Below are 17,303 nucleotides of genomic sequence, written 5' to 3'. Positions count from 1 at the left end.
ATATCCTGTTAAGTGATCTGCAGTATTCATTCTACCCAGGGTCTTTAACCTGCAAGGGAAGGCATTTCACACTTCCAGAAGTATTTGGACCCCCAAACCTTCCAGTGCATAAGAGGTATCGATTATACTGATATAAAGATGATTTTCATGGAACGGGAATAGTAAGCACAACATCTTTAATTAATCCGAGAAATCCATACACCTTATGGAATTAAATTAAATAAACTAAAACAATTAAGCTACTTTCTCTAAGTTCCAGAGTTAAAAAAAGAGGAATCATTTTCATAACATCTGAATGAACTTTTTAGTTTGTTTTGGGAAGACATTATTGATTCCTGGCAACTGCCTGGGCAAGTCTATGCAGTTTTCTTGGTGAGATTTTTTGGAGGTCCTTTGCCATTCCTTCTTTCCAAGGCTAAGAGAGCACAAGGGGCCCAAAGTCTCCCAGCTGGTTTAGTGCCGAAGGCCTTTGTGGCTTCCAGTTTCTAGCCTGGAGCCTTAAACTGCCACCCCACACTGACCCTTGAATCTACATGTGAGGGACACATAAACTAATGCAAATGATGGAGTGCAATACTATTAATCTTCTCATAGTTCCCATCACCAATCTCTTTCCATTTATGACTATAACTTGTTGCTGGCAATCCTTATCATTCTTCTGCGCATGCGCGTTATGGCGGCAGCGTCCTGAGCTTAGTGGAGACGGCAGCTGGAAGTCCTTGGATGCCGTTCTGCCGGCCACCGGGCTGCTTGGCCTCCGGCTCCTGACTTGTGATCTCTCCGGCCGCCGAGAGCGAGGTCTTTGGACCTCATTGGCCTCTCGGCTGCTGAGTACGGAGCTGGAGTTCTCAAACGAGCAGCAGATGGCGGCGGCCATGTTGGGGGGTGTGAGGAGATGCCTCGGCCTGACTCAGCTGTTTTTCGGCCGTTTTCGGCCGCGGAGAACATCAAAGGCTGTGTGCGTGCCGAACACCGACGGAGATCATCGACGGCTGTGTGCGGTGTGCTGGGTGTTGGGCCGCAGGTAACACCGGTTGCTGGGACGGTACCCTCATGGGCCTGAACATCGCCCCCCCCCCCATGGGCCTGAACATTGTTCCTCCCCCACAGCTGACTTTTGGCCATGGCCTGCCAAAATGCCGCAATTATCATCAGCGGCTTGCCTTTTTTTTGGGTTACTCTCTCCATCAGCGACTGATAGGCGGCCTGGCCTGGACATTTTCAACAGCGGCACAGCGGCACGCTGGAGCCATATTGGGCCCAGCGGTATAATCTGGTGGCTTAGTGGTGGCGGCATGGATGGCATTGACGGCACCGGCGGTATAAATGTCATTCCAATCACCGTACTGCACGGGTCTTTGTCCCGTGACGGTGCGTTGCCGGGAATCCGAGGGAGACCTTTTCATTCTGGCTGCTGACTTTTTCATCTTAGCAGCCGAGAGAACAACCGAGGGAATATTGCTATACCAACTTCCGAGAGGAAGGCCATTGGATTTGGGCCGGACCTCCGGATCCCTTGGTTGTTCTGGACCCTTTGGATTTTGGGTTGTTTCTTCTGGTCCCACGGATTTCTACGGACTATGACCCATATGGTTGACTATTTAATGTCGGGTCTTGGTGAACTATTGGTACGACTGGAACATCTCCGCCGGCTAGGGATGGACACTCTTCTGCTGTTTTATCGATTATTTCTCCATGAGATACTCATCTGCCGAACTATTACGACTGCGAGGTTCCCCCGCCTCGCAGGAATGGCCCTCCAAGTTATCGAGGGCTTACCTTAACGAAGGGTCTTGGGACCCAGAGAGGTGGCATACGGCCAAGAAGAATTTGTGGGGATTTTTAAATAGATTTTTAAATAAGGGTTTTTTAAGGGGGGGGAGGGATATGACGGGTGGGGGAAAGAACCCGTCGGGGAGGGATCCAGCCCCTGTGCTTGTTCGCGGCATTATGGCATCTGGTCTGAAGGCAGGGGGGGAGGGTTCTGTTCCAGGATTAGAGGGTTGTTCAATCTGTACGGTAAGTGGGAGAGGCAGATATGGCGGAGGGGGGGGGGCGTATCGAGTGTTGGGAGCACGTGCTTGATGTTTGAAAGCGATCATGTGCTCCGGCCCCTCAGTCCCTACCCGTTCCTCGGGCGGCCATGATCCTCAGAGCTTGGATCTTCAGTTGATGTTATGTAATGCCCGGTCCGTGGTCAATAAAGCTCCCCTGATCTGCGATCTTATTCAGGGGGAGTCCGCGGACCTTATGGGCATTACGGAGACCTGGTTGGGGCCAGAGGGGGGAGTTCCCCTTGTTGAGCTGTGCCCTCCGGGTTTCCGAGCATTTCATCAACCGAGGGCTCAAGGTAGGGGTGGGGGGGTGGCGGTTGTCATTAAGGAAGATCTAGAACCGAGGGAGGCCACTGTTCCTCAGATTGCCGGCTGTGAATCCCTCTATGTGAAGTGGGGCCATAGGAATCAGTTGGGCTTGTTGATCGCGTACCTGGCTCCTTGCTGCGTGACCACAGCCCTGCCCGAGCTGTTGGAGGTACTTGCCGGTGTGGCGATTGAGACCCCCCGACTTATAGTCATGGGGGATTTCAACCTGCCATCGACTGGCTTGTCATCGACTGCAGCTCGGGAGTTCCAGGCTTCCATGACGGCCTTGGACCTGATTCGAGTAAATGATGGCCCTACGCACATGGGAGGAGGCACGCTGGATCTAATTTATATCTCTGGACAGTGGTTAAATGATCTGGAATTAGATGATTTAGTAACAGAACCGTTGTCATGGTCAGATCATTTTCTCCTTCGCCTAGACTTCCGAACCGCCACCCACCATCGCAGGGAGACGGAACTTATACGTTGGTTCCGTCCCAGGCGCCTGATGGACCCTGAGAGGTTCCTGACGGAGCTTGGGCCATTCCCTGAGGATCTGGCCCACGACTCGGTTGAGGAACTAGTTGTGGCCTGGGAACAGGCCGCGGCTGGGGCCTTGGACCGTGTCGTGCCTTTGCGGCCTCTGAACCGGCGTAGATCTCGTCCGGCCCCTTGGCTTTCCGAGGGGCTGAGGGAGATGAAACGCCGGAGAAGACGCCTAGAGAGTACTTGGAGGTCCAGTCGTTCCGAAGCTGATCGGACACTAGTTAGGTCCTATGCTAGGACTTACCTAGTGGCAATGAGGGAGGCGAGGCGTTCCTACGCTTCCACCCTCATTGCGTCGGCAGATAACCGCCCGGCCGCCCTGTTTCGGGTGACCCGCTCCCTCCTTCATCAGGAGGTGCGGGATGACCCTTTGCAGGGACGTGCCGAGGAGTTTAGTGGTTATTTATACGATAAAATCGCTCAGCTCCGGGATGGTCTGGACCGAAATTGGGATGATCCAAGCGAGAGGGAGGAGGCACGTCTTGTTGAGTCTGTTTGGGATGAGTTTGACCCTGTGGCTCCAGAGGACGTGGACAGGTTGTTGGGGAGGCTCCACGCCACCACATGTTTACTGGACCCGTGTCCTTCCTGGCTGGTACTGGCCACTCAGGAGGTGACACGAGGCTGGCTCCAGGGGATTATCAACGCTTCTTTGTTGGAAGGGGTTTTCCCTGCCGCCTTGAAAGAGGCGGTGGTGAGACCCCTCCTCAAGAAGCTCTCCCTGGACCCAGCTATTTTGGGTAATTATCGTCCGGTCTCCAACCTTCGCTTTGTTGCGAAGGTTGTAGAGAGTGCTGTGGCGCGGCAGCTACCCCAATACCTTGATGAAGCTGTCTATCTAGACCCGTTCCAGTCCGGCTTCTGACCCGGATACAGCACGGAGACAGCTTTGGTCGCGTTGGTGGATGATCTCTGGAGGGCCAGGGACAGGGGTTATTCCTCTGCCCTGGTCCTATTAGACCTCTCAGCGGCTTTCGATACCATCGACCATGGTAGTTTGCTGCGCCGGTTGGGGGGATTGGGAGTGGGAGGCACCGTTTATCGGTGGTTCTCCTCCTATCTCTCCGACCGGTCGCAGACGGTGTTGACAGGGGGGCAGAGGTCGGCCGCGAGGTGCCTCACTTGTGGGGTGCCGCAGGGTTCGATCCTCTCGCCCCTTCTGTTCAACATCTATATGAAGCCATTGGGTGAGATCATCAGTGGTTTCGGTGTGAGGTACCAGCTGTACGCTGATGATACTCAGCTGTACTTTTCCACCCCAGGCCAACAAAACTGTTGAAGTGCTGTCCCGGTGTTTGGAAGCCGTACGGGTCTGGATGGGGAGAAACAGGTTCAAGCTTAATCCCTCCAAGACGGAGTGGCTGTGGATGCCGGCACCCCGATTCAGTCAGCTGCAGCTGTGGCTGACTGTTGGAAGCGAGTTATTGGCCCCAAAGGATAGGGTGCGCAACTTAGGTGTTCTCCTGGATGAACGGCTGTCGTTTGAAGATCATCTGACGGCCGTCTCCAGGAGGGCCTTCCACCAGGTTCACCTGGTTCGGCAGTTGCGCCCCTTCCTTGATCGGGATGCCTTGTGCACAGTCACTCATGCGCTCGTTACCTCCTGCTTGGATTATTGTAATGCTCTCTACATGGGGCTCCCATTGAGGTGCACCCGGAGGCTTCAGTTAGTCCAGAATGCAGCTGCGCGGGTGATAGAGGGAGCTTCGCGTAGCTCCCGTGTAACACCGCTCCTGCGCAGACTGCACTAGCTACCTGTGATCTTTCGGGTGCACTTTAAGGTTTTGGTTACTACCTTTAAAGCGCTCCATGGCTTAGGGCCTGGGTACTTACGGGACCGCCTGCTGTTACCTCATGTCTCCCACCGACCCGTACGCTCACACAGAGAGGGACTTCTCAGGGTGCCGTCCGCCAAGCAATGTTGGCTGGCGGCCCCCAGGGGAAGATCCTTCTCTGTGGGGGCTCCCACCCTCTGGAACGAACTTCCCCAGGGTTTACGCCAAATACCTGACCTTCGGACCTTCCGCCGCGAATTGAAAACACATCTATTTATTTGCGCGGGGCTGGCTTAAATTTTACTGGTTTTAAATTTTTTATCATTAATTTTAAGGGGTTTTTTAGTTTTATATATTTTAAAGTTTTTAGGCCAACTATGTAATAAGTTTTTTAATTTGCATTTTAATTGTATATTGTACTGTTTGTTTTACCTTGGCTGTACACCGCCCTGAGTCCTTCGGGAGAAGGGCGGTATAAAAATCAAATAAATAATAAATAATAATAATAATAATGATTTATATTGATATATTGACCATCAATTGTGTTGTAAATGTTGTACCTTGATGAACGTATCTTTTCTTTTATGTACACTGAGAGCATATGCACCAAGTCAAATTTCTTGTGTGTCCAATCACACTTGGCCAATAAAAATTCTATTCTATTCTATTCTATTCTATTCTATTCTATACCCAAACTCTCATTCTCTAAAGAAGTACTGATTTACCATGATATACAACACTCAGAACCACTTAGCCATCCAAGAGAGATCTTTATGTATTCTCAACCCAGGAGGCCTCTGGACACAGCTAGCAAGAAAAAAGCTGATTTGTGGAAAATCGTAGCCCCTCATGGCCTTCAGATCAGATTTAATCCAAATTATAGCATATATACAAAAAGCTTATCGTTCCCACAGAAATACTGATTTACGGGAGGTCTTCGCATTAAAACGCATTTCCCTATTTAATAATAGCACTGAACATTCCAGTGTTCCCGAGGGATCAAATTCCATAGTCTTTGTAACAGCCCTTTGTGTCACACCACTACTGTGGCCTATCCTCTGGACAGAGGGTCAGGGGTTACATTCCCCCCCCCATGCTCTCCCCCTGGACAGCTGGCCAGGAAGAAGGCTTCCCTCTATACAGGAGGTTCACGCTCTGGCCTTTTCCATTGATCCTTTTTTGGAGCCAGGATCTCCCCTGGGACAACGGATCTTGCACTCTCCGGTGCTGCAAACCCGCTGCCCTTTGGGCCCTGTCTCCAAGGGGCTGTTCATCAACCCCGGCCCCACCCCTCTGCTGAGCCCAGGTGGCCAATCCACAGCTGAGAGACTTCGGGGTCCTCCCGATCCGGACAGGTGTCGAGGGGCAGAGCTCAGCTGGAATGCCACGCTGCACCAGCCTCCCCGGGATAAGATGTTACCATGAACTGGGGCCAAAGGGCACTGGGTTCAGGGGACGTGTGCTGCTCCTCTGCCAGACTTTAGACAGCCCTCCTGCCAGCTACAGCCGTAATCTGCAGTCTATATTTAAAGGAAAACAAACAACGGAGTAGAAGGCGGAAAAAGCCCAAGTGACTCACCCTGGCCTTTACAGCCTGATTGCATGCAGGCCATGGGAGAAAAATCTGCTGGTCTTCATTCAAGGGAGGCACTGTAAAGAAACCCATCTGGCAACACTTCTGGTGGTTTTTCAATCCATTATTGTTCATTAAGAACATTTAAATGGCTGACCAACTCACTCACGGTGACTCTGGGCAGCTTACAGAAATAAAAACCCCAATACAGAACTGAATAACCCCCCCCCCCACTCCCTTTGTGACAACAATCCAACAAATTACTTGATGGGCTCCATATCACCCTGGGGTCCATAGGGCAAGACCACATCTTCAGGGTTTTTCAAAAGAATATCAAGGCCACCCTTACCTACACAGAGGTGATATTCCCCAGGGAGAGAGCCACCCCAGAGAAGGCCCTTCTTCCTGGTCCCACTAGATGGACCTCCTTAAGAGAGGAGACATTCTCTGCCCCCCTGCTCTGGTAGGTCAGGTACAGTAGATGTGACTGGGGGAAAATGGTCCTTCAAATAGGTCCTTTTCAAAGCTACAGACTTCAAGAGATTTGGAAATGGTATTCGGGGGGGGGGGGAGAATGCTCAGCACTGCACTAGTAGCTCCAACACTCCCCCCTCTTCAATGTGTTTTAAATATTTATTAATAATATTTATGTATTATTTATTCCATATTGCTCTTTGGGTGACTGTAGGCAGTTTGGGGATATGAATGGGTGCCATATACTTTGCAGAGCCCCTCTTGACAAATTAAGCATATTCTCCTATTTTAACAGGTTTAAGGCAGGGGTGTCAAGCTGAAGGCCTGCGGGCCACATCTGACCCACAGGGTGCTTAGATCTGGCCCGCGGGGTCACTCTGGAAATAGCGAACGGACCGGCCCGCGGTGCCTCTGCCAGTGAAAACGGAGCTCAGGGCGCACGGGGCCCTCCCAAGCTCCCTTTTTGCTGGCAGAGAGTTGCAGGAGGCTGTCGCAATTGGAAACAGAGCTTTGGAGCCCATTTTTGCTGGCAGAGCACTTGGGCCACCACAGACGCCCCCCGACACGAGTGACGTCAAGCTGGCCACACCCATCCCGCCCCCTCAAGATCAAACACAACCCTGATAGGGCCCTCAATGAAATCAAGTTTGACACCTCTGGTTTAAGGTATCCATTTTGCTGCTTAACAAGCACCCCCTTACCAGACTGAAAGCGTCCCCCCCCATTCTGCCCCACTGATGTCACAGCATCAGCAGCTCTGCGACTGCAAGCCCCAGGCAGAATGCAAAGACAAAGGCCGTGAGACAACAGCAGCATTCAGTACAAGATGCGAGCTCCCCTATGAAACAAGGATTAAAAATGCACCCTTGAATGCAAAAATGGAACACCTCATTTGTATTTCAACACCTTTAAAAGAAAGGTTTCCACGATGCCAAAATAATAAAATGCAGGGGGGCAGTCCAAAATCAGGGCCCTATTAGAGAGAAGTCCTCTTCCTCGTAGGTATCAAACAAGCTGTTTTTCAAAAGAAAAACGGAAATTACCTGCATAGATCAGGGGTGTCAAGCTCAATGCTGATCTGGCCCTCACCCCTGGGCATCGACAGATCCTTTGGCACAGGGAAAGAAAGCTGCTTCAGAAATTTAGGGATAGATGAAGGGCAGGCCATGAAACCTGGGAGGAAGCACATCACCTCAAAACAAATGGCAGATATTCTGAGACTACACCATTTGGGGACAAATCACCTCAGGGCTAAACCCGCTTTCTTGAATCCCTCCCAAAAGGTGTTTCCCACAGCTGACAAAGCCTCTGGAATGGAAAACTGAGTGTGGAATATTAGACAGGCCATGCCACACCTAGACATATGGCAACGACGACGGGTACACCCCAACACTGGCAGAAATGAGAGTAAAAATCTTGCCCCCTCCTTCTAGTGCAGGGGTCTCCAAACTTGGCAACTTTAAGACTTGTGGCCTTTAGCTCTCAGAATCACCCTGCCAGCTGAGGAATTCTGAGAGTTAAAATCCACAAGTATTAAAGGTGGTCTTCCAGGTGCAATTCAAGGTGTTGATTACCATCTTTAAAGCGCTCCATGGCTTAGGACCGGGTTACTTACGAGACCGCCTGCTGCTTCCAAACGCCTCCCAGCGACCTGTGCGCTCCCATAGGGAGGGCCTCCTTGGGGTGCCGTCGGTCAGACAATGTCGACTGGCGACTCCCAGGGGGAGGGCCTTTTCTGTGGGGACTCCTGCCCTCTGGAACGAGCTAACGTCTGCTCCCTGACCTCCGGACCTTTAGACGCGAGCTAAAAACATTCTTGTTTCATTGTGCAGGGCTGACCTGATAGTTTTTAATGGGGTTTTTAAATGGCTTTTAAATGGAGTTGTTAACTGAATTTTTTAGTTCTCTTGGTGTTAGCCAATTTGAATAAGTTTTTTAATAATGCTCTTAACTTCTATATGTTTTATATGTTGGTTTTATTTGGCTGTAAACCACCCTGAGTCCTTCGGGAGAAGGGCGGTATATAAATTTAAATAAATAAATAAATAAATAAATAAATAAATAAATAAATAAATAAATAAATAAATAAATAAATAAATAAATAAATAAATAAATAAAGTTGCCAAGTTTGGAGAGCCCTGTTCTAATGGTATCGAGAGGCTACCAGCCTGTCCACAAATGCCCAACTGAAAAACAGACCAAACCGAATTCCCAGAATGAGCTTCCGCTTTTTTTCAAGGCAGTTAATGAATACACTGAATAATGCAACCCGGGTCGTAGGGGAAGGTCAGTAAAGCCTGGACTGCTGTGGCTCCTCTTCTGACCTTTGGCAAACCAAGGGAAGCTGGAAAAAAAGCTTGAAGGGGGGGGGGGCATTAGAGCAGGATTAAAGTCCAAAAACATTAAACTCTGGGGCTTGCTTATTCAGACGCACCTCTTTGGGGAAGTAAATTATGCTCCTACTGTCTTTTTATCTTTATTTTTATTGCTTTAAAGCTTTGTTATCGTAACAGGCAGTGAGCTAATGGATATCAAACCTCTTAATTAAGAAGAGAATTTGTATCCCGTCCTTCCACAGGACAGAGTGAAACATATCTAGCCACAGTAAAATATACACAGTATTGATATCAAAAACATCCTCTCCTAATCTTAAAGCCTTATACCCAGCCAGGGCAGCAGAAGTGCTCCGGGATGCCTCAGATCGTGCCGGCTGCCCAAGAGGTCAACAAGGCAATCCAGCCACTCGTTCACCTCTAATGAATGAATGTACAGGATTCCCCACAGAGCACTTCGAGATCCGGTTACTGGAAATTCACCCTCAGCAAAAAATACAGAAATAGCACTACACTAAGTACGGCAATCAAAACAAACCTTTTCAAATTTGTTTCAAACTGGGGGCTCCAGTGACGTCACCCTCCTGCTGGGTGCTCAAACAGAGCACTCCGTGTTAGAAGATTGTAAAAGTCAGTGAAACAGAAAATAAATCACTGTTCACTGAGTTTAGCATAATCTCTGGGTGAAAGAGATTATCAGAATTGTGGAAGAGTGGCAGGTCTGACAGGGGGTTTGCTCTCAAGAGCGAATTTTCCTGGATTTATGACCCCACCGAATTCCACTCCTTCCAACTTCAGCACGCCCCTGTTTTTATCAGGGAAAAGGAGAGGAATGTTGCTTCTGCTCTAGAGAACTTATTAAATTGATTGATATTCCAAGCAGACGGGAATTTCACAAGCGTTCGAACTTTGATGCAGAATCAGCACGGCAAGTACCGACTCCCTTTTTGAAATTTGAAACCTTTCTTTGTCTTTGATTAATTGACTTTTAAAATGGCGTCTAAAAGTGAAAGTAAAAAATTTTTAGTACGATGAAGCAGCGTTACTTGTGGATTGTTACAAACGGAGTTTTTTTATACTGAAAGGAGGGAAGGAGAGTTATTAACTTTGAATTCCTGATTCTTTTGAAGACAGAATGGCAGCTAAACCTTTAAAGCCTTCTGGAAGAAGGGGATCTGAACCAAGTCTTGAGGAAATATTGAAAGAACAATTAAAACTTTCTGAAGATAGGCAAAAAGAGATGATGGAGAATTTTAATGCAAAAATAAGAGAAGATATTCTTATGGCAGTTCAAGGACTGAGTAAAAAAATTGAAGGATTGGAAGTGGAAATGCAACAGATCTCTCAGTCAAATAAGTATTTAGAAGATGAAATGAAAGGTGTTCAGAAAAAAGTGGATCAAAATGAAGATCAGGTTGTGATATTACAATATAAACTTATGGAAGGAGCTCTTAGAATTCGTGGTATGCGAGAAGAGCGTGGAGAAGACTTAAGAAAAATTATATCAGAAGCATTTTATTTTGTGAAAAGGACTATGAGAAATCAAATTCTGCAAGTTTCATATCAGACAACTTTAAAAATTGGAGAACAGGAGTTGAAGGTGTTGAAAGAGATTCCTTCAAAGATGTTAAGAGACAGGAAGGAATTTACTTTTTTTACACAAGAACTTAAAAAACATCAGATTCAATTCAGATGGGAGGTGCCAGTTGGACTGACACTATTCTATCAAGGAAGGAGATATAGAATTGACACGGTTTTAAAGGCAAAGGATTTTCTTTCTACAGTTTTGAAAGTCGAAATAGAAGTGATAGAAAAACTTCAAGAGACTCAAGAAGGCGTGGTGACCCAAGAGCCTTTATTGCTGCCAGTATTAGAGGAACCACAAGAGCAAAGGGTGACAAGAGGAGCCCTTAAGCGTAAAGAAGAGCAACAGTCTCAAAGTAAAAGTCAGGATCCCATTATGGAAGCTGTGGGAGGAGCTAGACGGAAGATACCGGAGGAGGAGCTTCCGTTGTCTGCTTCAAAGCTTCAGGAGGCCAGTAATGGCAAATAGAATCTTGTCATGGAATGTTAATGGCTTGAATTCAGCTCAGAAAAGAAGGAAAATATTTCACTACTTGAAACAATTAAAAATGATGTGATTTGTTTGCAAGAGACACATATAAAATTATCAGACCAAAAATATTTAATTAATTCAAAATTGGGTAACCATTTTGTTGCATCAGCTTTGGAAAAGAAGCATGGAATTGTTGTATATATCAGGAAGGATATACCAGCTAAGCTAATTGAGGCAGATATTCAAGGAAGATTTATTGCTATTGAACTGGTGATAGATGCAAAAAAGACTTTGTTGATAGGTATTTACGCACCTAATCAGCAACAAGAAAAGTTTTACAAAATGTTACATGAGAGGTTGACCCTCTGGGATTATAGTTCGTTTATTTTATTAGGAGACTGGAATGGAGTAATTGATACAAGAAGGGATAAGAGAACCTCCTCCAAGAAGATACCTATACATGCAAAATTACCAAAATCCTTTTTTGAAATGATGGAAGACTTTGAGTTTAGAGATATATGGAGGTTACGGAATCCAGATGAGAGAGATTTTACTTTTTTTTCTGATAGGCATCAATCTTTTTCACGCATTGATTTTATTTTAATTTCTAATGACTTGCTTTCTAGGGTGAAGAAAACGAAGATATTTCCGAGGTGTTTAACTGACCATAGCCCAGTATGGATGGAATTATTACAAGGGAAAAAAGGTGGTAGAACATGGAGGTTGAATGAAAATCTGTTTAGATATGAGGATAATGTAACTTATTGTAAGAAACAGTTAAAAGAATTTTTTGATTTTAATATGTACAAAGGGACACCTATAGGAACTGTGTGGAAGCGAGCAAAGCGTTTATTAGAGGGATATTGATTTTATTTGGACAACAGGCAAAGGAATAATAAAACAAAAGCAGCGTAGATATTTGGAAGAAGAAATTCAAAGGAAGCAACAGTTATTAATTCAAAACCCACAAGATCATAAACTTAAAGAGGCTATAAAAATATTACAGAGTCAATTTAATATGTTAATGGCAGACCAGGTGGCAACGAATATACAATATGCTAAACATAATACCTTTTGTAATGCAAATAAACCTGGGAGATGGTTGGCATATAATTTAAGGAAGAAACAGAAAGCACGTGTCATACAAAAAATAGAATATAAAGGTAAAGAGATATACCAACAGGATAAAATTAAAAGGCATTCTCAGAATTTTATACTGCACTATATGCAAAAAGACAAAATATTGGATAGGGACATTTATGATTATTTGAAAGATTATAAGGTGAATATTCTAACATTAGAACAGAGGGAGGAGCTGAACCGGCCGATAGCTACTGGAGAAATAGTGGAGGCAATTAAACAATTAAAAATGGGGAAAACCCCTGGTACAGATGGTCTTACAGCAACTTATTATAAAAAAACACAGGATGAAATATTAGGCCCACTTAAAGAATTATTTAATCAGATACAATTAGGAGTGGGAATACCCCCGTCATGGAAAACATCTTTTATTTCACTGATACCGAAGAGGAGCAAGACTGCTCTAAACCTGGTAACTATAGGCCGATTTCACTTTTAAATAATGATTATAAGATTTTTGTAAAAATAATAGCAAATAGATTAATGTTAGTTTTACAACAAAGAATTCATACTGATCAATCTGGTTTTATAAAAGGGAGGCAGATGAGGAATAATGTTAGACAGATTATTAATATATTGGAATATTTGGAAAAGAAGAATACTTCAGCGGCACTTATTTTTTTGGATGCAGAGAAAGCCTTTGATCGATTGCATTGGGATTTTTTATTTAAATTAATAGAGAAAATGCAATTTGGAGACTGTTTTATTAGAATAATTAAAGCGATTTATGGAGAGCAAACAGCACAGATTATAGTAAATGGTAGTTTGACAGAAGTTATTAAGATTGCGAAAGGAACAAGACAGGGATGTCCCTTATCACCATTATTGTTTGTTTTGACTCTGGAACCATTATTAGATAAAATACGAGAATTAATGAAAATAGAGGGAATTAAGATTAGACAATATGAGTACAAAGTTAGAGCTTTTGCAGATGATGTAGTGGTTACGTTAACGGATCCTATAAATTCAAGTAGATTTTTGTTGGAAGTAATTGATAAATATGGAAAGGTATCAGGATTTAAAATAAATCAGAATAAAACAAAAGTGATAATTAAAAATATGTCTATACAACAGAAACAAAAACTAGAGGAAATGACAGGATTTGAGGTAGTAAAAAAGGTTAAATATTTAGGGGTCTATATTAGCTCATCGAACAAGAAACTTTATAAGAATAATTATGACTTGCTATGGCAAAAAGTTCAGAATGATATGAGTGGCTGGAAGAAATTGCAGTTATCCCTATTGGGAAGGATTAAAATGAATGTGTTACCTAGATTTTTGTTTCTGTTCCAGATGATACCTATAATTAAAAAGGATAAAAATTTGGAAGATTGGCAGAGTGGGATTAATAAATTTATATGGCAGGGTAAAAAGGCGAGGTTAAAATGAAAATAATACAGGATTCACGGGAAAGAGGTGGTTTAAGAATGCCTAACTTTAAACTATATTATGAAGCAGTAACCCTTTCAGTAATAAGTGACTGGTTTAACTTAACAGAGGAAAGAATTTTGAATATAGAAGGTTATGACTTGTTATATGGATGGCATGCGTACTTATTTTATGGAAAAAGGTGGATAGGGCTTTTAAGAATCATGTGTTGAGAAGTGCTCTTTATGGTCTGGAATAAATATTCCTATAAATTAGATTACAAGATTCCTATATGGGCGAGCCCTAGACATGCAATAGAGAATATAAATATAGAACAGAAACAGGAAATGATTACATATAAAGAACTTTTGTATGCTGAAGGAGGTAGATTGCAATTAAAATCATTACAGGTATTAAATGAAGAAGGAGGAATTATACTTGGTTTCAATATGGGCAAATAAGTGCTAGATGGAAAGAAGATCAAAAATTGGTATAATGCAAAGGAGGAAAATTTAATAAAGCAAATTAGAAATCAGACCCAGGAGCATATAAAGAGATTGTATAATGTGTTGCTTGAAATAGATTCGGAAAAGGATTTGGTAAAGGATTGTATGATAAAATGGGCACAGAATATTCAGGAACCAATAATGTTGGAAACATGGGAGAAAATTTGGGTTAGAAATGTTAAGTTTACACAAGCACACAATTTAAGCCAAAATTTTTATAAGATGTTTTATAGATGGCATTTAGATCCCAAAAAATTATCATGTATGTATCCTAATATCCAAGCGAAATGTTGGAGGTGTGATTGTGATGATGCTACATATTTTCATATTTGGTGGACTTGCAAGAAAATTAAGGTCTTTTGGATAAGAATTTGGTGGATTATTCAAAATGTACTGAAGAAGAAGATAAAGTTCCTGCCACAATTTTTCCTTTTGGGAATTATAATGGATTGTACAGGGATTGAGACTAAATTGATTTTGAACTTAATAACAGCAGCAAGACTGTTGATTGGACAATACTGGAAGAAAGAAGAGATACCTACAATAGAAGAATGGATATTGAAAGTTATTAACTTGGCTGAGATGGCTAAAATCTCAGCGTTTTTAAAAGACAATACGCAGGAAAGATATTTAATTGAATGGAAAAAATGGATTGATTATCTACAAAACAGATATCAGATTAAGAAATATCAGATTGCCTTTGAATAATTAGAAAGTTATTTTATGTAATGGGGAGGGGGTTGGGAGACGAAAAGCTTTGGATGTGGTTATTTGGATTGGACTTTACCTTGTGATTGACCCGGGAAGCCGGGGGTGGGGGAGGGAGGGGGGTGTTTTGTTTTTGTTTTTTTTTGGGAGGGAGGGGGAAAAAAGGGGGAAAAATGTTTTTGTTTTTTTAAAACTCTTTCAATTAAAAAAAAAAAAAATTGTTTCAAACTGAAACAAATTGATGCATTTAGCCAACAATGCACTGAGACTGTTTGCCAACAGGATGAGACCTGTAAGCATTAACTTTCACCACCACAAGATTTGTTAAGGGAGCAGTGATTTAAAACAAAAAACAAAAATCTTCTACCACAGATTATGCTTGTTGGCTCTTATATTTAGCAAAGCTCAAGCATTTTGCTCAATCTACATTTTTAACCACCTTACATGATTCCCATTCTAACATGTGAATCAAAATGTAATTAGTCTCTAGAGTTCACATTTCTCTGAATTAAAATATTAAAATCAAATTGAATGTTAAAATGTATACATTGCATGTTTTAGATTTTAAAAGGTTCAAAATGAATTGTTTTAAAGTAACACTCATGGTTCATGAATTCTTTTCAAAAACAGTTATTGATTAATGTAGGAATGAGATAAATGAACCAATACAAATACAAGGAATAGACAAATCCATTCATTTACCTAACATTACCAGAAAATCAGGAAAAAATAAGCAAGAAGTGTAAGGTCTTTTTCATTGACAGTATTTTTAGTGTTTGTATAACAAAAGACAATCGTAGGATTCTGTAGCCTCTCCTCACCTCTGCTCATACCAGCAAGATGCTGATATCTGGGAATCTTAAGTACTTCCCTATAAATTTACAGTGCAGGGACAAACCACAATTTTGATCCAGATCGGCTGTGGAAGCATGGCTTTAACTTGCTGAGCAGAAGAAATACCAGTAGATAAGCAGAAATTCTAAGATAGATTCTCATTTGCCAAATTCAGCATTTTATACAATGCACTACAATACTTGTTTCTTCTCATGTTTCCTTGGAAGGATTTGGCATTTTAGAACAAGTTACAGAATGTTTAATCACTTACTTCCCATTCAGTTGCAATTCTGGGGGCCACCTCCACACCCAACTTTTCATGATTCTTGTCCTTGTGCTTCTCATATTGCTTGTATCCCACATATCCTGTGCCTGTAGCCACGAGAAGATGCAGTGGACGGATGCGCAACACCACATTCAGAGGTCCGGTGTGCAGGGGTCTCTGCCCTGGAACGAAAGGGGTCCACTCTTTAGAAATCAAAGCAGTCAAGAGGTTGGAGCCCAGCTGGTGGTTCAAGCCGTGGTGGCTCAGGCTGTAAGATAGCCTGTTATTAAAACACAGCTGCCTGCAATTACTGCAGGCTCGAATCCCACCAGGCCTAAGGTTGACTCAGCCTTCCATCCTTTATAAGGTAGGTAAAATGAGGACCCAGATTGTTGGGGGGGCAATAAGTTGACTTTGTAAATATACAAATAGAATGAGACTATTGCCTTACACACTGTAAGCCGCCCTGAGTCTTCGGAGAAGGGCAGGATATAAATGTAAATAAATAAATAAATAAATAAATAATTTTTTTTTTTTTTAAAAAGCCAAAGACCTAAGATGACAGGGCTTCACAAAGGCAACATTTGTATCCAAAAGGACAAAAAGACTAGCTTGCTACCTGTCCTACAGGTTTGTGGCTTGTCGCTAGCTAAATTGGCTTGCAACTCAAATTTGTCAGACCCGAGGCACTTAGAAAAACCACCACCCTAAACTATCGGCAAACCAGAACACTGAACAAGCGTTAACCATAATAAGGCATCTACTTTACTTCTTCCAAATGAAATTAGACCCTTTTTTCATATCTGAGAACTATGATAGTCTACTGAACGTGGTCCATGGTGTGTGGGATATCAAAATATATTTAAATTTTATCAGATGCCAAGAGGTTGCCAGATCTAGCAAGATTTAAGATAGGAACCCCAAAATCTGATTGAATTTGGCTGCTTCGAGTTTTTTTATTTAAAAGTAACAAACGATGAAGTTACCTAGGTTGGTAATGAAACATCTGCAAGAAAACCACCAAACTCAGGAAGCACCAAGGACCCCTCATTTCAATCCCGAGTTACAAACATTCTCCTATATCAGGAATGAATGACAAATGAAGGAATGCAGACTGAACATAAAATCTATTCACCGGTATACAACAGGTACTATGTGCAAGTGCCTTGGTCCTGGTCTAGAATAAATGTGTTAGTCTTTAAGGTGTCCTTAAATCTTAGCCCCTTAAATATTTTGTGCATTTTGGCTACCATGGAAATTGCCAGCCCATGCAGATTCACTGCAGATATCTACCATAAAAGCCGAATCTACCTTCTGCTCTTTGCGAAGGGGAGGTAACTCCCTCATTGAGGCTTCAGAATA

At 43.4% G+C, this 17,303-nt stretch overlaps 1 protein-coding gene across 4 annotated transcripts in view; it reads right to left on the bottom strand.

Moving 5' to 3' along the window:
* Positions 1–17,303, bottom strand: part of PISD (phosphatidylserine decarboxylase) — a 61,891-nt gene that overhangs the window by 29,437 nt on the left and 15,151 nt on the right. For 2 of the 4 annotated variants that reach the window (XM_058158126.1, XM_058158127.1), the window contains one exon: positions 15,948–16,123. In XM_058158126.1, coding sequence (XP_058014109.1) covers positions 15,948–16,123 — 176 coding nt within the window. Of the gene's footprint in view, positions 1–15,947; positions 16,124–17,303 lie in introns of those variants that run through there. The other 2 variants (XM_058158124.1, XM_058158128.1) reach the window with 2 other exon arrangements.

Source organism: Ahaetulla prasina, chromosome 15 (assembly GCF_028640845.1).
Source record: "Ahaetulla prasina isolate Xishuangbanna chromosome 15, ASM2864084v1, whole genome shotgun sequence".
Taxonomy (NCBI): domain Eukaryota; kingdom Metazoa; phylum Chordata; class Lepidosauria; order Squamata; family Colubridae; genus Ahaetulla; species Ahaetulla prasina.
Note: the sequence above shows the minus strand (reverse complement) of the source record. Positions and strands in the feature narration are given on the sequence as shown.